At 38.5% G+C, this 24842-nt stretch overlaps 1 protein-coding gene across 3 annotated transcripts; it reads right to left on the bottom strand.

The window, feature by feature from the left end:
* Positions 1 to 562: 562 nt before the first annotated feature.
* On the bottom strand, positions 563 to 24286 carry MASTL (microtubule associated serine/threonine kinase like; the record flags this gene model as incomplete). Of its 3 annotated transcripts, none has more annotated exons than XM_080918432.1 (12): positions 563 to 720; positions 2405 to 2506; positions 2852 to 2965; positions 5609 to 5750; positions 6692 to 7807; positions 9326 to 9498; positions 11747 to 11894; positions 12239 to 12345; positions 16174 to 16262; positions 16851 to 16990; positions 18964 to 19101; positions 24104 to 24286. In XM_080918432.1, 12 exons carry the CDS (start codon positions 24284 to 24286, stop codon positions 563 to 565), a joined length of 2610 nt encoding a protein of 869 aa, XP_080774558.1. The 3 variants fall into 3 exon arrangements, with proteins under 3 accessions (XP_080774558.1, XP_080774559.1, XP_080774560.1); XM_080918433.1 differs by having other exon boundaries at positions 5609 to 5747; XM_080918434.1 differs by lacking the exon at positions 2852 to 2965 and having other exon boundaries at positions 5609 to 5747.
* Positions 24287 to 24842: the final 556 nt, after the last annotated feature.

The following is a 24842-nucleotide window of genomic DNA, read 5'->3' as shown; positions in this document are numbered from 1 at the left end:
CACCAAGAGCATTCAAGGCAGTGAGACTCCATTACTAGTAAGGTGAGCTGGAACCTGAGCTCTTTGACTAGTCTACACTCTGCAGAGACACTGCTGAAGAATATAGGCCTTAGTTTTCAAACTGCAGTCATACTCCTGTGTTACATCTGTTCCTGAATATGGGGACTTCCACCATCATGTCTGGGTCAAATGACTTTCAGTCATGTTTGTCTTATATGACAGCCCTGAAACAAACAGCTTTGCATGTTGGCTATGTGCAAATAAAATTAAATTTAAATGAAAATGGTCCTTTTTGTTTGTCTGTTTGGTATTGACACCAAGATGAATAGAACTAAAGTCAGCAGACACATAAAAGCTATGGCTCATTCCCTCTGTTTAGAATGGTAGTGTTGTTTTAGATTATTGATACATTGCTCTTCATAAAGTGCAGTGAATAAATTAGATAAGATGAAAAAAAAACTATGATGATTTATATACAAGTCTAAGGTAAAAGGTTAATTACTGCTTATATTAAATACTATTATTCTATATCACAAGTTAGATTAAAAATGACATGCATGTGCTACAGGCTAAACCCAGATATGGTCAGATGCTGAGCATTATTCCTGGCGTCAAAATAGGATGTATCCGTTTCGTCGTCTGGTTGGGGTATGAAAGGCATAGTCTGATGCTGCAGGTTTTCCCAGTCCATGTCACTGAAGAGAGGATGATGTTTCAGTTCTTAAGAGGGAAACATAAAAAAGAAAAGAAAAGAAAAACAAACAAACAAACAAACAAAAAAAAACAACATGACACCATCACTGAAGCTCTGCCTTCAGGAATTTAAAAAGACACATCTTTGATGTATCTACTTTATTATGCCACGTTCAGTGATTCTTGTCTATTGTGTGTCTCCCTGATAAGCTCCAGACTTTCTACTGTCTCATTTTGCCCATTGCCTGGTGTTACAGGTACCTGGATTATACCTGTGGAGTGAGTGAATGAGTGGATGTTGCAGAAGTGCATCTTTCTCAATGCCAGCATCTTACACAGTCCGGCACTTGAAGAGTGTCTGGATTGCTTCCACGCTACCTCTGGAGCTCATAGTTAGTTCCAATCCTCATTCACCTCCTCAATCACCTGTCATATCATTGTAATCTCTAAGCACTGGTCTCTAAGCCCTACAACTGCCTCTGCTTTCTGTACTTCACCTTTCTTCATGCACATTCCACACACATTGATGATGATTTGCTGTATATTTAACTTGCTGCCCTTTTGCTTTGGTCTTTTTTGTTTATGTGTATGAAGTAAGTTTTCACAATGTAGCTCAAGTTGGGTTAGAACTCACTGTGTAGCTCAAGCTGAATGTTTTTAGTCTTTTTCCTTAGCCTCTTAAGTGCTGGCTTCAGAGGCATGTACCAGCATGTATAGCTTGGTTTTGGTCTTTGATGACATTCCACGCACATTCTCTCCACGTCTCTGACTTACTTGGTTCCACTGTTCCATCTTTGGAATTTAGTAGCTAGCACTATGGCTACATCTAGAATATTTCTATCACAGCACACACCTCTGTTTATAAGATGTCAGACTCTTCACTTTTTGTTGTTGTTTTATTTTGAGGCAGAGTCTTTATGTAATCCTGCCTGTCCTGGAATAGTCTCTAGGTAGACCTATTAAGTTGGCCTCAAACTGCCTGCCACCATGCTTGGGTCCTCTTAATATTTTTCCTACTCTACCTACTAAAATGAAAGCATGTTCACTGGCTGGACTACACTGTGATGTTTAGTTGCTAAAAAGAAGCACTCCTTTCTTGGATCCTTTACCATTTCTTATTTGCAGTGCTGGTGATTGAACTCAAGGCCTGGCACATGCTGTGTTATTGTCTACTGTGGGGCTACATCTCTAGTCCCAATTCCTCCTAATGTTTTTTTTAGACAGGCTTTATTTTATCTTATTTTATTTTATTTACTATGGAGCCAGGACTGGCATTGAACTCAAGGCAATTCTTCTGTGTCCTGCTCCTAAGTGCTTAGATTAAAGGTATGAGCCACATGTCCATCTTCCAACCCTTTACCTTTAAAAGCAACAATATAAATGTTAGTAAATAAAGAACTGACAAGGCGGTACGTAACCTGAACCGAACTTTTAAGGAGAATGCTGGAAGATGACAAATAGTTGTAGTGGGAATACTGATTTAGAATATTTATATGCCTATGAATTGTTTTTTTCTCTAAACTAAAAGATATGCTACAATATTGGTTATGGTACCTTATGGGGTTATAGAATTCAGTGTTGCAACTATACTGGGCCGAGTTTTAAATCGAGATAAAGACACATATATAAATGGGTATCCAGAGGAACTATCATTTTACCACTAAGTAGCTAAATTAGCAAGTATAAAGTAGGTTATCCACAACACCCTTACCTCTCATTCCAGCTCTCTTTGTATCATCAATGGTTAAAAGCATATCCACTGCACTTTGAGCATTATCAGATAGCTTTTCTTCACCTTCTGGCCATGGGATATCTATAAGTACAAATATGCAAGTTAAATTGTTTAATGTTACCTTGAGGAGCCACACTTTGGTATGTCTTACTTTCTGCAAACCTTGAAGAAATCAACACCCATTTTTCTGAATGTAGCTTACTTTCTTCTGACTGCCTTTATATCTCATACCCCTCTAACGCCATGCATAACTCTGTATTAAAATGTCTTTATTAAACAGATTTTTAAATCATTCTCAATAGGGATAAATGATTTTCTTTTCCCCCATGGATGCAATTAAGGGTCTTGTGTATGCCAGACAAGTGATCATCCATTGAGCTACATCCTCTAGCCCTGAATCTCTTAACAGCAAACAAAAAGAATCACCTCTTTTTAAAATGTTCTGGAATACTTGTTGTGGTGTTTCATCATTGAAAGGGGGAATTCCTGTTAGAAATTCAAACAAGCAAACTCCAAGTGCCCACCAGTCTACTGCAGGACCTGGAATGTAAAAGACAGGCTGAATTTGCAAGCATTTTTTACAAATAATCTACAACAGAAACATGCTTGGGCATTCTTGCTTTAGGGTTCTCTTCTGTTTCCATACAGTACAAAAACACAAACAACCTCCAGCCAGGCAATCAATAACTATTGTCTCAGCTTTCCAGAGGTTTAGATTAGCAATACTTTTTAAGGACACTTTTTGATAGATTAGAAGTTCTGATATTTTGAGTATTTGATGGATTCTAAATCTTAAAGTGCAATGAAGGAGTGAGTATATTTCATAAAATATTAAGTCATGAAATGACAACATAGCCAGGTAGTGCTGGCATAAGCCTTTAAATTTAGCATTTGGGAGGCAGAGGCAGGCAGATCTTGAGTTTGAGGCCAGCTTGACCTACAGAGTGAGTTCCAGGTCAGCCAAGGCTACCCAGTAACCCTGTCTTGAAAAAACAAAAAAACCAAAACAAACAAACAAACACTATATTTCACTTGTTTCACTCAAGGTATGACTAATATTTACACTAGCTGAAGGAAAGGTAATTACTGGATGCCCTAAATACTGTCTATGAGCGGGCCGCTTAGTCTGGAGTACACAGAGAAAAATCGTAGAGACCCTTTCTCAAACAAGGTGGAAAGCAGATGAGGACCAATACCTGTTTTCTGACTCATGTGCCTGCATTTACATATGTATATGTACATGTACACACAAGTACACACACAGACACATGTACATACATCTTTATTAAAGGTACAGATTTTGTTTTATAAATAATTTATTTACATTACAGTTGTTGCCTCTTCATCAGTCTCCTGTCCTACAGTTTCTCGTCCCATTCTTCCTCACCTTTGTCCCTGAGAGGGTACTCCTCCCTTCCTCCCATCAGGCCTCCCTCTTCCCTGAGACCTCAAATCTCTAGGGTTAAGTGCATCTTCTCCCATTGAGGCCAGACCAGGCAGACCTCTGCTATGTATGTACCAGGGTCTCTTGACCTTCTAGTGCATGCTCCTGGTTGACAGTTCAGTCTCTTGGAGCTCCCTGGGGTCTGGGTTAGTTGAGACTGTTGGTCTTCCTATGGGGTCACTTTTGCTTTTTTAGATTTATTTTGCATTATTTTTATTTATGTGTCTGTGTGAGTGAATGCCATGTGTATGCATGTGTCTGGAGGCCAGAAAATGTCCAACCTTTAGTTGTAGAGGACAATGGAAAACCACTTTGATACTTTTTTTTTGATCTATTTTGATCCTGTATTTATTTTATGTGTGTGTTGCATGCATGTATAGTATGTGTGTGTGTACTCATCTGTGCATGTGTGTGTGCATATGCTTATGTTTGAATGCTTACTCAATTTGAATGCATGGCACTATTTTAGAAGGATTAGGAGGTGTGGCTTCGTTGGAGGAAATGTATCACTGGGGGTAAGCTTTGAAGCTTCAAAGCTTAAGCTAAGCCTACTCCTCTCATCCTAGGAAAGGATGATCAGGATGCTTAGTAACCTCTCAGCTACTGTTCCAGTACCTGCCTTCCTGACACCATGTTGACAGTAATGATTACAATGGACTAAGCCTCTGAAACTGTAGGCAAGCCCCCAATTAAATGCTTCCTTTTATAAGAGTTGTTTTAGTCATGATTTCTCTTAATAGCAATTGAATAGTAACTAAGGTATTGGTATGTTCCTTTATTGATATGTACCTTATTTTTTTGAGACAGGATTTCTCACTGAATCTGGAGCTCAAAAATTTTCCCTTAAATTACAGACACATTGCACACACTACATTAATAAATGCAATAAAAAGTACACTGCAAGCTCTTATGCTTTTGTATAAAATGTCTGTATTTGTTGGTTTGATTCAGGGCAGTTCTGAATAGTCAAAAAACAATCTAAACTAAATTAGAGCTGGGGTTTGTGGATTATTGAGTGTATGTCAGACATGCTTAACAAGCCATACTCCAGGCTTGAATGGTATATGGGAAAGAAAATGACTGGAGCTTCACGGGGAGCTGCCTCCGTCTGCTCACCACTGGAGAACACTGTGCACACATGGAGAGGCCAAAAGTTTGTGTGGGCATCTTCCTCTATCAGTCTCTGCCTAACTTTTTGAAACAAAGTCTCTTGACTAAACCTAGAACTCACTGATTTGGAAAGACTGGCAGGCCAGCAAGCCCCCAGGATCCTCCTGTCTCCGCCTCCTCACTGCTAAGATTATAGGGACTGGCCAGCATACCACCCACCCTCCTATTTCATGACTCATTTTTAGTGTGAGTCCTTGTGTTTCCATGGCACACATTTTACTAACTAAGCTGGCTACCTCCACAGCCCCAGTTCTTTCCTCTTTCCCTTTCCCACTATACATGCTATATGACAAAGAGCTGCCATGTACTCCTTTCTAACTATCAAAGCCAGGTCTACATAGGAAAATGCTGTCTCAAACAGCAAAAGTAAAGTAGACCAACGACAACAGCAGCAACAACAACAACAAAACAAAACCCATATCCCTACAGTATGGATGTTAGACACTTATGGGAGAAGAGGAACAATATAGTCTCCAGGATTTGAATAGAGATCAAAGAAATTTCACATAAAAGGGTAATGCGGCCACTTATAAGAACATGAAACCCTAGACACAAAATGTATATCTTACCATGGGGAGTTCCCAGTAACAGCTCTGGTGCCAGGTAATCTGGAGTCCCTAGAATTCGCCCATCATCCACGGGAGGTGCCCCTCTTCTCACACTCTTTGGAGTTCTGTATGATGTTCCCAACTTGACCTGATTTGGAGTCTGCTAATTCAAGAGTTCAAGAGAATTTCTTTTAAATTTCTTTCTTTCAAATGAACAGAAGCATCGAGTCAGCAACAACAAACATTCTCTAGTTTGAAACATGCATTCAAATCCTTGATCAGGGACTTAAAAGCAAACTCAGGCAACTTATAAAAAGGTTCTTATGGGTAATAAAATTCAATAGCTCAGATAACAACTGTTTCAGTAAAAAAACAATTCTTTTGAGATAGTTTTATTATATACCTCACACTGACCTCAAACCCACGATCCCGCTTTACCCTCTGAAGAATTCAGATTAAAGGTTTATAAGGAGGTATTCCACCTAAGAAAAGTAGTTTGACAGCTTGGACTGACACAAATAAGAAAAGGTATGGCTGTCAAAATGGTTGAGTATGTAAGATGAACTAAGTATCTGCCATCTCTTATGCCAAGTCATCCTTAAGTGTTTTAATGTAATTGCTGCTTAACACCAGCCTGTGAAAGCAGTATGACAGGCTTTTGTACCTTACAGGCATTTGGAAAAGAGGCTGTGAGGTTAAGGGGCACATAGTCCTTAAAGGAAAACTGAAATCTCATGACCTAAATTTGGAGTGGAATCTTTTTATAATGCCCCTTCAAAGAAATAAAAGAAATGAAATTTTTGGTTTATATAAGTATAGAAAATCAAGACAAGTAATATCTGAAATATATATGTTGTTAGGATATTAAGATAAACTTCAATTTCATATCCAAGTATACTGAGATCAGTGAAATAAGCATTTTCTTAAAAGAGCATAGTTATACAACTATTAATAATAATAAACGTTACTGTTAGAATAATAAGTGTTCACTTTTATGTATGAAAAAATTTCAACAATTTGTAGAATCAAACTATAAACCTAGCTGAGAGGCAAGCATGTGTCTTATAGGTTATTATTCTATTATAAGAATAAATTAGAGCATACCTGATGTGACATATAGGCCCTTCCTTTCTCAGAAGGGGTCACAGCCATGGGATATGAACCACTGTAACCACAGGAAATGTCCATAGCATCTAAAGAAGTTATGCTCATTTTGGATGGCTCTGAATTACTGGATGCATTAATATGACTGTTATAACTTCGAAAAGCCACAACATTGGTTTTAGAGGTTAATGTTTTCGGCGCCTTTGAAGGAGGAGCTAACATCTGGTTATTGTCTTGGATAGAAGCATGCCAATCATCTTTTGTCAAGGAATTTTCTTGGCATTTTGGTAACATAGGTAGATCTTCAGTATTTGGTTCTTCAAAAGAGTAGTCTTTGATGCTTTTATCTGGCTCTAAGGGCTGAATTTCCAGTGAACTTTCCATCATAGACACTCCAGGAAAAGATGAGTCAGAATCTCCACAGACAGTTTTAAGAGCTCTATCCTCATCAGAACATACAGAATTAGAACCGAGGCAGTCCTTTTTACTGATCAGCTCACAGTCTTCATCTAGCTCAGACATAAGGTTCTTTGCTATGGTTGGTATATGCAGTTCTTCTGGGGTTTGTCTGTCAGTTAAATAGGTGACAGTGTTCTTATTAGCATAGTCATGTTGCTGACTTTCTAACACCCATAGCTTCAGGTTCTGGATGTCAGCTGTCAAGCCTGTATTGTGATTTGCACAGGAGGCTGTCCTTTCCTTATTGGCTTCATACTCTATACAGTTTTTTTTACTTTGTATAATTTCCTGACAAGGACTAGAGTCAACCAAGTGGAAATTTCTTTTACAGTTTCTTTTATCGAGGTGATCTTCAGATGTAACATTAGAACTTACAGCCCACTGACTAGACTGATGGAAACCAGACTGTCCCTCTTCAATGGTCATGTCCTCATTATTTATATCTGGTTCTCTTGCTTCCCAAGAGACTTCCCTAGACAAACATTTTCTGGGGAGGGTCGGGTGGTTGCTTCCAGTGGCAGGAATGGCACTGCTATCATGAATGGGAGAAAGTGCTAACTCCAGGTCTGTTTTTGTCTCGATGGCATTTGTAGATTTTACACACAGCATGTCACCTGCATTCCAGCTCATCACTGCACAGCCTGCTGAATGGGCACTCTAAGAGGAGATAAATGCTATCGTCAGTTATACACCTTAGATTCTTCAAAGCTTCTAATCTATAATTGCCCTCATACGATTAAGTAACCCGGTGAACTACTATGTTGTCTTTTCTTGTTTTTAGATAAAACAGAAGAATTAAAAACAATTATAGTATAAGCATACTATATAGTACATTGCTTATAATCACAGTTCCAAAGGTAACACCAGTTATAATTTAAATAAATTATGTCCCAATACTTATTTTGATAACATGCTACATAATATTAAACAAGAAAAATTTACAGAATATATTCAGTCAAATTTTGGGATAGGCTTATATTATACATAATCTGTTTTGCGATAGGAATATGGTGATTCTGTTTAAAATGGCAAAATATAAGAGCCTAAATCTGACTGAAAAATTACTGACCAAAAGTAGTTATTGTAAACATATGTCAATATATAAACAATAAAATAAAACCAGAAATATGTACGAATTAAAAACCATTGTTGGGGCTATGGTGTAACTCAGAGGTAGAGTATGCCAATGAACAAAAATAAATTAATAAAAAATTATCAAAAAGATCAATTGACACTGGATTGAAAACAGTGCTTTTCTTTTAAAAAAAGTATTTTATCCACTTTTCATCACACTCACTGCCCCCTCCCAGTCACAGCCTTCCACAACCGTCCTTTTCTTTTTGGAGACAGTCTCATGTATCTCAGACTTGACATTAACTAAACACGTAGCAACGATGACCTTGAACTCTGATGGAATTACAGTATGGGTCTGAGTTTTAGGATGTGAAGACTGATCCCAGGGTGCTGTGCCTGCTAGGCAAGCACCGTGCCAACCCCAGACTAGCAAAAATGCTTTCCCTGAAACTGAACTGAAAAAAATCTGAAGGTACTTGTTTCAGAATTTTGTAAATATGGTATATACAATATATTGTATCTTGTGTATATAGAGCAGACAGTGCTCTTGACTGCTGAACCATCTCTGCCTCCTGAGTGCAGGGTTTAAAGGCATGAACCACCACAGTCATTCATTTGACTGACTGCTCTGTAATAGACACTTTTAAGGAAACATCCCTATTAACTTTATGTCCTAAAAGTTATATCTGAAGAGTTTCTATTCCATTGAATGAGAAATTTGTCGTAAACAGTACAGAAAGAGGTTTTATAAGTTTTTAAATTATGCTGGGAAACAAACAACAAACCCTCACTTGTCTAATGTCTTTATCACAGAAGAAAATGAAAAAGTGCCTGGAAGTCAAACATTTTCTGTTGGTTTATTACAATACTTAGTCATCCATCATACATTAAGTAAGACCAGTATCACAACTAAACGAGAGATGAAATGAAGCTTTTACAAGAATCTGACAAAATGTCCAGAACTTTTTTTTTATAATACCTAAAGTGTACCCATGCAGCAATGTCATTCCTTATAGGTTTCTTATGGAAGTGTATGGTGTTGTTATCATGGTTTCGTGCGCATATTAGTATATATATTAGCTATGTATACTTCTTCCTAACCTGGCAGTCTCTTTCCCATTTGGGACTGCTGTGGCATTCTGACTCCACACTGGATACGAACGTATGAGACTGGCTACTAGTACTTGAGGTACCCAGTCTTTTCTTACACTGGAGTAGATTAGAAGTCAGACATTTCACAGGTATTTCTGGATTAGATGCAAGTGTTTCAAAACCTGTAGGAAAAAGAAAGTTGTTTATTTTCACAGCTACTAATTGTTTATGGAACTTGACTTCTTTCCAGGTGACTGTACGATATATTACGATATATTACATTGTGAACATTCCCTAGTCCCCAAGGATACTGGTATATCTGCTATGATTTTTATTATGTTTAGATTCAGAAATTATTTCAAATGCAGACAATGCTTTGAAGGTTATAACTAAGTGAAATCACTTTACATTTGTGAAATAAAAGCCAGGATCAGGAAATTAAAATGCAATTAGAAAGAAATTGATTTTGAGCTATATATGATTTATTATGGAGTTATCAACAATGCACCATTTACTGGTATGCATTATTAAGATAAGCTGTAACGTTAAAATGTTATTAAATTTACGTAGCTTGATTTATGTTTAATTAATGCTGTAGCAGTAGTGGTGATGTTTAAATTTATAACGCTTATTGATGTGGGAATTACAGAAAGCCACAGGCATTTCCTTGTTTTTTTTTCTTTTTTAGTGTTCAGGATTGAACCCATGACTGTGTGTGTGTGTGTGTGTATGTTTAGCAAACATTCTATCAGTAAGCTTTCTACCTGTGTCTCTTTATAAGGGCTTCTGTTGCTCTGATCTGATACGTCACGTGATAGAAAACTGAGCCACTGCAATAGAGTGCACAGCTCCTTTATCCCACAGAAATGACCTTGGTCGCTCCTTAGCTTTGTGTATGTTGTATGCATGTGAGTTGGAGGCCAGGATCAGTCTGGGGCAGAGTATCCCATGCACCATGCATCTTCTTTTTTAAAAATATGCATTTAGAAAAGGTTTCTAAATTTTATATGTATATGTAGATATAAATTTTAAGCTTGCATGTATGTTTGCACCATGTACATGCTGCAGATGTGTGGAGGCCAAAATCTGTGTTAGATCCCTGGAACTGGAGTTGTAGACAGTTGTGAGCTGCCATGTAGACACTGGGAATTGAACACAGGTTCTTTGGAAAAGCAGCCAGTGTCCTTAACTGCTGAGCCATCTCTCTAGCCCCAGCTTTGTTTTTTGAGATAAGGACCTTTTCTGGTCTACAGCTGGCTAAGCAGTCTAGGCCGGCTGGCTAGTCAGCCCAAGGGGTCCCTGTCCCTATCTTCAGTGTTGAAATTATAACAGTGCACCATCATCCGTCATGCTAGCTTTCTCAAGCGGTTTTGTAGACTGAATAAATGCCCTCACTTCGCTTCTCGATAGACCCAAGACAGTTACCCTTTACCGAATTATGTGAGGAGCTAAAGACTGTATGAGTATATAAAGGGTGCACACTGTGATAGCTTGAATGAGAATGGCCTGCAAGACTCATGTTTGACTGATTGGTCCCCAGTTGGTAAAACTGTTTGGGAAGGATTAGTTGTAGCCTTATATGAGGAGGCTTGTCATGGATACAGACCTGAGGTTATAAAAGACATCCCCAGTGTGCTCTTGGCCTCCTGCTTGTGGATCAAAATGTGAGCTCTCAGCTGTTCCTCAAACCACCCACTTCTGTGTCCTAGCTCTGCCATTATGACCTCTCACCTCTGGAACTGGAAGCCCAATTAAATTCTTAAATGCTTTCTTTTGTTAAGCTGCTTGGTCATGCAGTTTTATTATAGCAAGAGAGGTAAGACACATATATCTTTTTTCTTTCCCCAAAAAGGATGGACACGACATTAATCTCTAGGAAGTTAGGGCTTTGTAACATAGTAAGCATTACATTTTACAACTAGGAAGGAAATTTCATTTCAAAGCATATCTAATGTAACTGAATAACACAAATCTTTTAGGTAGATCAGGTTGGTCTTGAACTCAGCAACTAAACAAAATAAACCAACAAAAGCCCCCAAATGAAACCAAATTTCCACCCCAAAAACAAAGAATAACAAGAAAATGCAACCTTCACTTTGAGTTTTTAAACTACCTCAAAAAATTTTAAAATATGTTTACAAAGACATATAACACTGCAGTTACTTTATTCTCTTCATATAAAATTTCCATAGATCCAAGCATAGGGAAAACAATCACTTAGATAATTGAATATGATTATTAGCAAGATGTTTTATTCTATGCACTTATAATAAAAAACCTATTGGTTTGTCAGAAATGGTGCTTATATAATAAAATATAGGAGTGCCGCAGACTGAAGTTATTAAATTGCTATTAGAAATTTAAAGTTTTGAGGCATTCTTGTTCTTTAAAGCACATACTTAGTGGAATAAAATGCCCTTTTATACTCACATGATTTCAGTAGTTTGCTAGAAAAAGAAGCTGGCTCCTTGTGATCTATGGACATAGAACAAACTAATTCTTGAGAACGTTGTGCTTCAGACTTAGGGCCTGAAAACATGTTTGCAGAGTCTTGATGTTTTTCTCCAACTGGTGTGAACTATTAAAAAACAAAATTATTTGGGGTCAGTGAGATGGTCAAAGTAAAGGCACTTGCTGTCTGACGGCATGCCTTCAATCCCTAATTCTCCACGTGGAGGAAGGAGAACTGACTTGTGTCAGTGTCCTCCTCCACTAGTGTATACACTACACCTACGTGTGATGAAAACATTTTAAAAAGAAAAAAATGCCAACAGCAAAAATTAAACACAAGTACTAAGAGCTTTATCTTCAGATGAATAGAGCAGATCGATGTTCTACCTGAATACAAACTCTGCAGGCTTTACAATTCTCAGTGGTAATCATGTAAAGGTATTTCATGAGTTTTCCTTTTCAAATACTTACAAATCCCAAAGAACTGATGAGAGATAAGACTTGTCCTGGGGTTCTTGAATAATCTTGCTTAGGTTTAGACATTGATGGTGTTGTGAGAATATCCATCATATTGATGTCTATACATACAGAGGAAAATATATGAATAGATTTAAAAACTTTGCTCATCATTGAGTATATAAATAACCAAATGTTCTGAACTTTGTCTTTCTATGTTAGAAACTTTACCTACAGAACTGGCTGGCGTAGGATACATATATACAGAAGCAGCATTTATAAGTAATTAACCAACAGAAATCATTAAAATCTTGAGAAGTAGCTCAATGGTAGAGTGTCTTGCCCAGTAGCATAGCATGCATAAGGCCCAGGGTCTAAGTCTCTGGACTGGAAAACATTTTCTTTTTCTAGAACAGTTTTGTAGAACAGGTAGAAGATAGCGAAATAATTCAGAATGCTATCAGCTTTTCAGGAAACACTTGCTCACTAATTATCAATGGTCTCAGTGCAAGTAATTGCTACTGATGTTGACTATTCACCAAAATGAGATGGTCCGGCTTAGTGTTGAGCAAACCACACTCTCATTGTAAGATACAAATACACTACCACGGAATATAGCTAGGAGTTTCCTCTCTGCTGGCTAGCCATCTTAGTACCAGAGGTTGCTAGGGGACTGCCAGAAAGGTGCCATGAGGTGGGGAGGTGGTAATAAGGTCTCCCTTTTCCTGAGGATCTATATGAAGTTAATGATTTCTGGGGGAGGAAGAGACATTTCTTTCTCTGAGGTATCCACTGTTAATGGGCATACACTCTACTCCACTATAACTACCTGTGCTTTTAAGAAACACAAAAGACATGAAAGCATCAGAGGGGCTAACTGGGAAGAGGAAGGGAACAGTGGACGTGGGGTGATGGTAAAGTGTGTGTGTGAATATGACTAAAATACATTATAAACATGTATGAAAATTCACTGTTACCTGTTAAGACTTAAAAATTATAGGCTCTGAAGTTAGGTAAAATAATTTTTGTTATAAATTAAGAAAGGAAATGAGTTAACTCAACTATGGACCTTTCATATTAACTAATATGTTAAGCTTAGGTCAAGAGAGAAATTAATCTATTTTATTAGCATGTTTTAATGTATTTGAATGCTTAGTGACCAGGGAGCGGAATTGTTTGAAAGGATTAGAAGGATTAGAAAGTGTGGCCTTGTTGGAGATGTGACCTTGTTTGAGGAATTGTGTAACTGCAGGGTGGGTGCTGAGGTTTCAAAAGCCCATGCCAGGTCCAATCTCTCTCGCTCTGCCTGCGGATCAGGATGTACAAGCTCTGTTACTGTTCCAGTGTTTGCATGCAGCCAAGCTCTCTATGATGATAATGGACCAACCCCCTGAAACTAAGCCAGCCCCCAGTTAGATGCTTGCTTTTATAGAGTTGCCTTGATTGTGGTGTCTCTCATAGCAATAGAACAGTAATTAAGGAACTACTTTAAAATAAATCAACATTGAGTATAATACTTTATTATTTTACTTAGGTGAAAAAATAAAAGTCTGTTTTATTTGATGTAAGTCTTTAAGAAACGTATTCAACCTGAAACCAAGCTCTTGGAAGGGTAAAGCTGTGAGATTGCTATGAGTTCAAGGTCCAAGGAAGGCTGTCTCAAAGCAGAAGTCAGAACACACCAATTCTATTTGTTTCATACTGATGAAGCAGTTAAAAAAAAAAAAATCTTACATATCTCCTAGGCCTGCCTTACTTTATGACCAATACTGAATTAAACACACCAATACCATCCTTATCCATTTTTGCAAAAACTGATTAGGAGCTGGGTTTGCTGTTTACATTATAAGGAAGCTAATACGGTGAATATATTATATATTATAGAACATCCATAATGGAACCTCATATAGATTTCACAATCAGATATTACCTGTGGAATCAAGACACATGAATAATCACATGAAGTGGGATTAGGAAGACTATAAATACTTTCATATCAGTTTAGGTAAGACATTTACCTAATTTTAGGAATACTTGTAGACATAGGTATTGTCAAACAATTATAATTTAGAGTTTACAAATTTTAGTTCTAATTTTATATTACTCTTCATATATTAAACAAACCTTTTGAAAAAGCTGGGTGTGACAGCAGATACCTGTATACCTGTGTTCAGGTGCAGAGGTATAGAGACAGGAAGACTCATAAATTTAAGGTCAGCCTGGTCTATATAATGAATTCTAGGTTAGTCAGGGATATTGAACAAGAACATGTCTGAAAAGTCCAAAAACAAGGGTTAGTGAGGTGGCTTAGTGGGTGAAGGAATTCATTCCCCAAGCCTTTTCATACAACCCTTTTGGTGTGTGTATCTGTTTTAGTGGAATGCAGATTTAGGGCCCTGGGTATGCTAAGCAAGCACATTCCCGTGTAGCATTCTCTTCTACAGCTTTTGGCTTGTTGTTTAAGCCTTTAACTTAGTACACAAAGGACTGGATCTCATCATCAGCATCTTTATACACTGTGTTCTCATTCCTTACCCTCTGCCAGCATCTCTTTTCACCGCTTGCCAAGGTCCTTTCTCTTCTTCATCTATACTTCTTTTTCAAAAAGCTGTATTTATGTATACGTGCGTATTTGTGTGTGTGTGTGTGTGTGTGTGTGTGTGTAAGCCTAAATGTATGCGTGTGCCTGTGGAGGCTAGCAGAGAGCATCAGATTTCCTGAAGCTGGATTATAGGCAGTAGTAAGCCACTTGAAGTCAGTGCTTGAAACTGAATTCCGGTTCACTCCTTGTGCAGCAAATGCTTTTTGCTGCTGAGCCACTTCACAAGTCCCTCCTGTATACTTCTGAACAGAGAATCAGCTCTACTTTCCAATTTACCATCTTGCCATGATTCCATGATGCACTTGAGTCTTGCCTTGCTTCAATTCATTATACAGTGCTACTGCAAATCATTTTCCTCACTTACATGTTGATCTCTAGACACACTGCCTTCAAATGAATTTTAAAACATAAGATGGACAGACTAGGCATGTAGCTTAGTGTCAGAATGTGTGCTCAGCATACAAGAGGCCTTGAGTTCGGTCTCTGGGATTTCAAAATCTGAACATGAAAACTAGATATAGTCAGTGATGTACTTTTATAATCGCAACACTTGGGAGGGGAAACAAGAGTTCATGGCTATTTTCATATAAAGTCTGAGGACAACTAAGGCTACAAAAACCCTGTGTTACTCTACTTTCTTCCCCCCTACAAAACCCATATAAAATCAGAGAGAATTAAATATTTTATCTTCTCAAATATACAATTTTTCTTTTGACAGCTTTAAGCCAATATATAATCTCTTTAGAAAAATTTTATTTTTGTTGTTGTTTTGTTCACTGATCAGTGTTCCTTTGTGGTATTAGTAGTGTGAAATGGTTACTTTGTTATTTTTTTATGCTAGCATTTTTAAAATTCCTATTCAGAAATTAACTTATTTCCACACATATAGGAACAAATTGTACCTATCAAGGTCTTTGTGGTGGCAAGATGTATCTGCATAAGTGTTTTAGGAATCAGCTCTGGAGTATAATGTAGTTTAGTTATTTAGTTCATGATTAAATATTTATCCTGTTTCAGCATGGATAAAGAGAATGGTGGCTGCCAGCTCCGTTTTTAAGTATTTAAGGAATTTTAAGGACCTTTGAAGATCCAAGAATGATTTTTTATTTGTTTCTTCTTCCTGTTCTTCCTCTTCCTCTTTTGTTCTAGGATTGGATCCAGTTAAGTAAACATTCTGCCAACATACCTCAAGCCTCCTTTTTATGGGACAAAAACAACATCACACTCATTTCCAGCCTATCTCAGAACAAATAGCCATCACATTTTATCTAGTACATAACGAAAAAGTTAATGAAAGTGTCTCAAAGTCTGTGGGTTTTAAAAGGGACTTGCCTGCGATCACTCTTACCTCTATTCAGAGTAACTTTGGAAAGGCCAAAATCTGTCAGCTTAATATGACCCTCATTGGAAATAAGCAAGTTGTCCGGTTTCAAATCCCTGAACATACAAAAAGCAAACAGATACTGAGAAAATTAATCTTGATGGTAAAATACCAGGAAAAGTGGGGGAAATTACAAGAGACAACTGTAGTATTTCTTTTAAAATAAATGTACAGAAAACAGCTCTCAGAAATATGTTATATATTGTAATCTACAAAAATGTGTGTGGTTCAGCACTAGATCCTCTGGCATTATTTCTAGGAATCTCATCCTTCTGCCAGTGCGAATGTACGTCCACCTCTTTAAAGCAAGGCACGATTAAGCTTCTGCAGGGCAGAGCCACAACTTTTCTGTGAACAGACGAAAAGTGAGTGTGGCAGCTGGGACCATAAGCTCTGTTACTGTTGCATGGTGATTTGCGAGTGGAAAGAGATTAATAATCTTTATATTAAAATGTCATGTTTATGTTCAAAGCAACACTTAAATTATAAGGAGATTAAACAAGAGCTAGTGCAGGCTCTACGTACATATTACAATTGTACTGTAGGTAAACTAGGCATGCCCTGTAAGCAAGTAGTTTCTGCATACATTAAAGATTCAAGCACAATCCTCTTTAAATAATAACGTATAGAAAAGTCAGCCTTACCTATGGATGATTCCGTGTCTGTGCAGGTAGTCTAAGGCTAATGCTATTTCAGAAATATATTTTATAGCCATTTCTTCATCAAAATAACCATATATATGTAGGAGAGACTTGACATCTCCACCAATAAGATATTCCATTATCTATCAAAAAAATTAAAAATGATATTTTTGAAATATATAGTATTTAGGCACTACAGTTTTATTTTGTTTAGAATAATTACGCAATAAAAGTTACTTTTATTTTTGCTATCGCTCATGGGCCTGGTGATAACAAAACATTTTCTGTCCCAGCTTTCCAAGTACTAGGATAACAGGCACGCACCATTAATCCTGGCTTCTTCCTATTTTTCTGGTGAAAAGTTAAACTGGTCAGTTTAAACAAAAATCAGTTACATAAAAATTCTAAGACGGTTAGAATTACTTCCCACCTGCCAACATTTCAGTTCACAGATTTTTTTTAGCATGGGCCAGATCTGGTTTCTTCTCCAAACACATATTTAATGTTAGTATTATGAATTGTCCTGGCTAGTTTTTATGTTCACTTGACACAAACTAGAGAAATCTGAGAGGAGAGAACCTCATTTGAGAAAATGCCCCCTTTTAGTGATTGATGAGGGAGGGCCCAGCATATTGTGGGTGGTGCCATCTCTGGGCTGGAGATCCTGGGTCCTATAAGAAAGTAGGCTGAACAAGACCTGAAGAGCAAGTCAGTAAGTAGAACCCCTCCATGGCCTCTGTATCTGTTTTGTAGCTGAGGATAACCTGGAACTCCTAATTTTCTAGCCTCAGTGCTGGGATTAAATACTACCACACCCAGTTTATTTAGTGCTGGGGACTAACACCGCACCCAAAAAAAGAAATACAAATCATCTTCTTAGCTTATCAGAGTCAGACTTGGTAATGGGTCACAGTGGTTTGCAAACACTGGCTTAGAAGATGGAAATCAATTTCTTTTATATTTCATATTCCTTTTCTTATAGTGAATCACCCTAAAGAACAAAGTGCTATTTCACACTGTTTTATAACCTAGACATTCTGAAGGTGCCCTCCTTAACCTTGCTGATTTCTCTCTTTCTCTCTTTAGGTAGGGTCTTCTATATAGCTCCAGCTGGCCTAGAACTTGCAATCTTCCTGTTTCTGTCTTCCAAGTGCTGATATTATAGACTTGTGCCATTATGCACAGCTTTTAACTTGGAGGTGAATGCCCAAACTTTTATCAAAATTACGTCTCTAGAATCACCAGGTCTCATCTTCAGCAGCAGAGTTCATTACAAACCAGTACTGAAATTCACCTGACTACAGAACACAGAACCAGCCAAAGACCTGAAACAGTTTCATTAACAATATAATCACCGAAGGAATGGCCAAATTCATGACCAAATACTGGTATTGGATGTTGTCAAAAGGATTCTTTACTGTAGGATCCCAGTCAGCATTCATCTGAACTGTGGCTTGTTAAAAAACGAAAACAAAATTGCTTTGTTTGTAAATTCATCTTGATGCAGTAAAAAAGTGCTCAGCACTATGCTACAAAACTTTCTTCATTTCCAAAGTGTTCATCTTATTATATCTTTGTACCACATTTAACACCAGTCTAAATATACTTGAAGGTTTATTACAGATTGGAAATGGACTAAGTCATCAGGTACCAGGCCAGTTTTTAGAACAAGTATCATTTTTACAACTCACCTAGAGTATTTAGATGAGGTATAATTTAAATTAGTAGGCTTTGATAAAACATATGATCCCTGTAAATAATTAGTTGGAGGTTGTTAATAGGAGAAATGATTAGAATCCTCAAAGTAAAAGGAATCCTGCCTTCAGATGACTTGTACAAATAGCAGCATTAATCCTTCATCCGTCTCTAGAGTAACAATCTACCTTGCAGTTTGGATTTGCCACCTACTAACAGTTAATGGTCAGATTCCTTAAAAGCGGATCACTCTCTGTGTCTCTACATAAATACAACTACATCTTTTTTCTCAATAAAATAACAAGTTAGTCAAGGTCATTAAGCACCAAAGTAGGAAGGAATTCATATGCAAGTATGCTCAACACAAATACTGTGTTCTAGGTCACTGGGTTCAACAGGGAGTACAAAGCTGTTTACTCACCAAGTAGACATTGCTTGCTGACTGCAGTGAGTAATACAGATGCACAACAAAAGGACTTTTGCTCAGTGCCAGGGCATCTCTCTCCGCTTGTACCTGATGAGTCATATTTTTATTGATCATGTCTGCTTTTTTGACAACCTATGACAGATAACATGACAAGAGACACATTTACTCTCATAAAAACTTGTTCATACAAAAGAGCACTCATGGCATGCACTCATTTATAAGTGGATACTAGTCCCCCCCCCAAAAAAAAGAAAAGAAGCTCAACATACCCAAGAAACCATCCACAGAACTTATGAAGCTCAAAAAGAAGGAAGACCAGAATGTAGATGCTTCATGCCTTCTTAGAAAGAAGAACAAAATAGGGGAGGAAATACAATGTCAAATAGAGGAGCAGGGATTGAAGAAAAGATCTACAGAGACTGCCTCACCTGGAGAACCACCCCATATGCAGCCACCAAACCCAAGCACTATTGCCGATGCCAAGAAGAGTTTACTGGCAGATATGAATGTATCCTCAAAGGCTCTCCCAAAGTCATATAGATACAGATGAGGATGCTTGCAGCTAAACATCAGACTGAACACGGGGACCCCAGTGAAAGAGCTAGAGAAAGGACTGAAAGAACTGAAAAACCTCATGGGAAGAACCAGCCAAGGCACTGAGGTGGAGAGAGTGATTGGGAGAGGGAGCACCTTCATGGGAAGCAAGTTCAGGGGGAGGAGAGAGGTGAGGGGGGGGGTTATAACATTTGAAATGTAAATACAGAGAACAGCCAATAAATTTGAAAAAAAAAACTTGTTCAGAAATTTTGAAGTTGACATCATAAAACCCTAAGAAAGAGAAAAAATATACAGATGTCATTTAGATCTGATTGACATTGGGAAACTGCTAGAAAAATAGCTCAGATGGCGAAACAAGTTAAAAAACGTTGTTTTCAAGATAGCAATGCTTGTGTGTTGGGACTTGGCAAAGTACCATGCACTTGAGGAAGAAAAGGAAGTGACGCCTGACTGATCTCTATGCTTGTATGAAAGAAAGCTTATTATACGAAAGTCAACAGATAATAATCTTCCTAATTTGCCCATCCAATAACCAGTTAGCTTGTTAAATAAATACCAAAATATGTTTACATGTAAACATACACATAACATTTTAGCTTCTCATCGTTAAATAGAGAGGAACAGAATAAAATGTCAGGGGTTGGAAAGATGGGTCAGTGTTTAAGAGTGTGTATTAATCTCTACCAGAAGATTCAAGTTTTTCTTCTTAGCACCTATGTTAAGAGGCTAACTAACACGTGCCTGTGACTCCAGTTCCAAGAGATCTAGAACACCACGACCTCCACACATGTGGCACACACTGACATGCATAAGAGTATTCTTTGATAGAAGGGAATAGAGTAAAAATGTTGGGTTCAGACTGCTAAATGCTCTTACGGAGAACCTAAATTTAGTTTCCAACACCCAGATGGAGTCTCAAAACTATTTATAATTTCAGTTCCAGGGAATCCAACATCCTTTTAGAGCTTCCATGTGTACCAGACATACACATGGTGCATATACATATAGTCAGCCAAAATGCTCATATACCTAAAAAAAAAAAAAAAAAAACCTATTAGTTGGTTTAGTTCATGAACGATGAGGACTGGTCATGGTAGCACAAGCCTGTAATAACAGCATTTGGGAGGCTGAGGTAAGCCACAAAACAAGGTTCTAATCTTAAAAATACCCCAAATTAAATTCTGCCGTACAGAAAAATTTGAGCTATATCCCCAATCTTATGTATCTGAGGCTGGCCTTTGAATTCACTATATAGCTGAGGCTGCCCTTGTACTCCCAATTCAACCACATTTACCTCACAAGTATTGTGTGTTGCAGGTGTGTGCCATTATGTCTGGCCAAATCACACCTTTTAAATTTTAAGGTAAACCAGTGTAGAAACAAAATTATATGTTAAAATTGGAGCATTAAATGAAATATTCACACTGGGATCATATAATTCTCAAAGAATTAGTGAAAATACACTAGGCTCTTCATCCTCACCCATTGCCACCTATAATAAGCAGGAGTTGGTCCCAAGGCTATGAGACCCTGGTGGTGTGGGAAGGGTGAGCCAGCCCAGAAGGCATGAGAGTGAGAGAGCGGGCTTTGTTCTTTTGCCAGTCCCAGCAGTGGATGAATGATCCCCTACTCCAGTGCTGGAGAGTTTGCCCCGGTGGTGTGGGTGTGGGAGACCTGGTGGGCTGACCAGATGAGCTACCACCCAGGTCTGGATTTCAAGTTGGCCCACCCTAGCATCTACCCCATCTGTTAACTGCTGTGACATGTGAAGGGGTTGGTCTTACAAAAAGATGCAGAATTTCCTCACACAGGGCAACAACAGGATATCCAAATGGGATCCTGGTGAGGATCCAATATTGATTGTGTAGCAGAAGCCAGAGGCCTCTCAATACTGTGGGTCACACTACAGCTTCCACAATGAGATTTTGTTTGTTTCTTTTGGAGGGGTGGTTGCAGTGATGGAGGGTGGGTACAAACGGATCAAGAGAGGAATATGGGATTGGAGTAAATGATGTGAAACTCACAAAGAACCAATAAGAAAAAAAAATACTGGGGGCTGGAGAGATGGATCAGTGGTTAAGAGCACTGACTGCTCTTCCAGAGGTCCTGAGTTCAATTCCCAATAACCACATGGTGGCTCACAACCATCTATAATGAGCTCTGATGCCTTCTTCTGGTGTGTCTGAAGATAGCTACTGTGTACTCATATAAATAAAATAAATAATTAAAAAAATACTGGAATTAGTGCTTATACTACTATAAGAAAAAGGCACTCATTAAAATATTTAATAAAAGAGTTAATACATGACATATTTTAGCTTTATCTCCCTTAAGAAAATGGAGGCAAAGGCTAGGGATGTGGATCAGTGGTGGACCACTGACCTCACAGGGCTAAGGCTCTAGGTCTCTCTTTCCCAGCATTGAAGAAAGATTAACAAATCAAGCCAACAACATGATTCTACCCGTCATCTCACTGTCAGAAGCACTATAAAGTTCATGAGGTGGTGCCATGCCAAGGTACCCAAAATATTTACAGGAGAGATTAATTGCTGTTTTCATATGAACAATGACAGCTTGAGGTGTTAGAGAAGGAAAAGCAAGTATCTTGGCAACATATAAAGTAAGTACACTTTCATTGAGTTTGGAAGATCAGATAAAGCTTTAGAGGAATTAGGAAATCCTCAGAACAATGGATGAAAAACAAAGAAAGGTGGAACTAAAGCAGTTAAGGAACCAGAATAAACTTAAGTCTTGAGGTGTGAAAATAAGTCATGGCTTTGAGGGACCAGTCAGCTGCGTGGATGTTGCTTTAACATAGGTTATGTGGAAGATAAAGATTGAGGGCCAAAAAATGGGATATGGCTGACTTTTTAACGACTCTGGATTTTGGCCTGCATATCACAGCCTAAAGAATGGACTAAAAGTAAAGTTAATGATTCTAGTTAAGGAACTACTGCAACCAAGTATAAAAATTAAGGCTTGATGAACCTCAAACCACAAGGCAAATGAAGAAAAAACAAAACAAAACACACCAAAGGCCAAACATTCTATGAGTCCATTTATGTGAAATGTCTGGAAAGGCAACCTTGAAGAGATAGAAAGTGAGTTGGCGAACAGGGCATGTTGGTACATGTCTAAAATCTTTGCACTTAGGAAGTAGAACCAGAAGTATCAGTAGTTTAAGGTTATGCTCAGATACATCATAGGTCTGAGGCTATTCAGGACTGTCAGAGAGAAAGACAGAGGAGAGAGGGAGGAGGGTTAGTCGTTACCTGTTGACATATTAATGGAAGAGGTACTGTGTGAATAGGCAGAAAGATCATTTTCTTGGGGCCATAGAACTATTCCTTAAAACTGGTTTCAATGCTTGTTACACAATTCAAGTTACTAAAATCATCACTGAACTGTGCTTCTATGAAATGGGAAGAAATGATGACCTGAATTTTGTTATTCACGTGTGAATGAATAAAGCAAAACGAAACAAAAATAAACAAATGAAGGTTTTCCAGAGAATCGGAACCCTTAGAGGATATGTGGAAAGTAGATGAAATATGAGAGTGCCTCGAGTTTCTAGCCTGAAGGGTAGGGGTGATGTTGGTAGTCAGGTGAAGGGGCTGCATATCCTGGGTGCTATTCTCCAAGCACTCACTGTACACCACTCCATAGCCGCCTTTGTTATTTTCACTCACTACCACAATGTGAATAATCGGACGTGAAGAGAAGCAAGGTTGGATAGAACAATTTTAAGTGCAGACCGACTGTTCTTATGATCATATATAGATAAAGAAAGGCTTGATTTAGGACACACTTCTTTCAACTTGCTGGATAGCTTACATATTACTATGGAAAACTTGAAAAGCAAAAATGAGGTTTAATGAGATCTTTTGGTTTTATAGCACTTGCTCCTGCTTAGTAACCTTTTATCAAAGAGACAGAATTAAAACATAATTGGAAAGTGACTATTACAAACTTAAAATATCAAACTTAATCCAGGTGAAACTCAAGTAAAAAAAGCAAAATGAATCCAAAATCTAGGCGATACATAATACTACAATTAAAAATTTTCACAATATAAATTTCATCACAGAAAATGTGAATATAATGCAGCTGCTTCTTGGTAAGAGTGGGATTTGAAATCAGTGTCTACAAACCAATCTTGTTTGTGATAAAAAGATATCGGTTATTCTGTATGTCAAACAAGAAAAACATAACCAACGAGTAACTTAAGGCCTTTTGGATTTTGAAACATGACTCATGAATCATGGCTGTGGCTTCAAGTCTTTGCCTTCAGCCGCAGTTTTCTCCTGCGCAGTTTTAACACTGGCCGGGACACGGGTGGGTAAGTTTTGCTATTTTCACTAGGTAATGATTTTCACCACACAGAGAACGGCAGGGCAAGGGAAAGGACGGACACCTGCTCGCTCACGGCCCAAACGCCAACAGTCAACAGGACTGCAGACTTCTGGAAGTTGGGTATTCCAGGCTAGTGCTCCAGCAGCGCCAGACTTTGTTCAACAATACAAAAAGGAGGTTCGTGAGGGAGGACCATTTAAGACCTCGCTTCTAGAATGCCTACCTTCACTGCGTACAACTTGCCGGCTTTCTGTCCCAGGTACACTTTCCCGAATGCACCACGGCTAATGGGCTTCACTATAGTGAACTCCTCAATGGAGGGTGGTCGTGGTACCGGAACACTATTCGCACACTCCTCTATCGCCGCACCTTCTGCATTCTCCTCACTCCCGGAGGCGGACTCCATAGCGGTGCAGTTGGCACTGCAGCAGCAACTCCCGCCAAGTAGATTCAAAAGATTTCGCCTTGGCCGGACGCCTTCCGTGACGTCACTATGCGCCTGCGCTCTTCCGGCTCTCTTTAAGCCGGCATCAATGGGTGGGACAGGAGTCACTGCTGGGCGGGGTCTGCGGAGCGCTGGGTGTGGCCTGCGGAGCGCTGGGCGGGGTTTAGCTGCGGGTACACAGGCTGTTTGTGTGACGAGGCAGTGCATTCGCTGTCCAAAGAGCACGTTGTTTACTAAGACTTTAATGTAGCTCGAGTCTGGTGGGGTCCTTCCGAGTCCCAGTCAAGATCTTCAGTTTTCCCTTCCTCCGCGTGAGCCAGAAGCCAGGCCGACTGTAAAGTAAAGCAATGGCTAGGGCTGAGGTGTGGAAGCTAGCGGAGTCACAGAATGTGGAGAACCTGGGTGAGCGGCAAGCGCGCTTGACCCCGTATTGAATTCAGAGACCGATTAGGAGCGACTAGATGAACATCCAACTAATTGTTAGGGGTGTTAAAAAAAATTTAGAAAAACAACCTCA

The sequence above is a fragment of the Micromys minutus genome (genome assembly GCF_963924665.1).
Source record: "Micromys minutus genome assembly, chromosome: 6".
NCBI classification, from domain to species: Eukaryota; Metazoa; Chordata; class Mammalia; order Rodentia; family Muridae; genus Micromys; species Micromys minutus.
The sequence above is the reverse complement of the archived record's forward strand: the minus strand, read 5'-3'. Positions and strand labels throughout refer to the sequence as shown.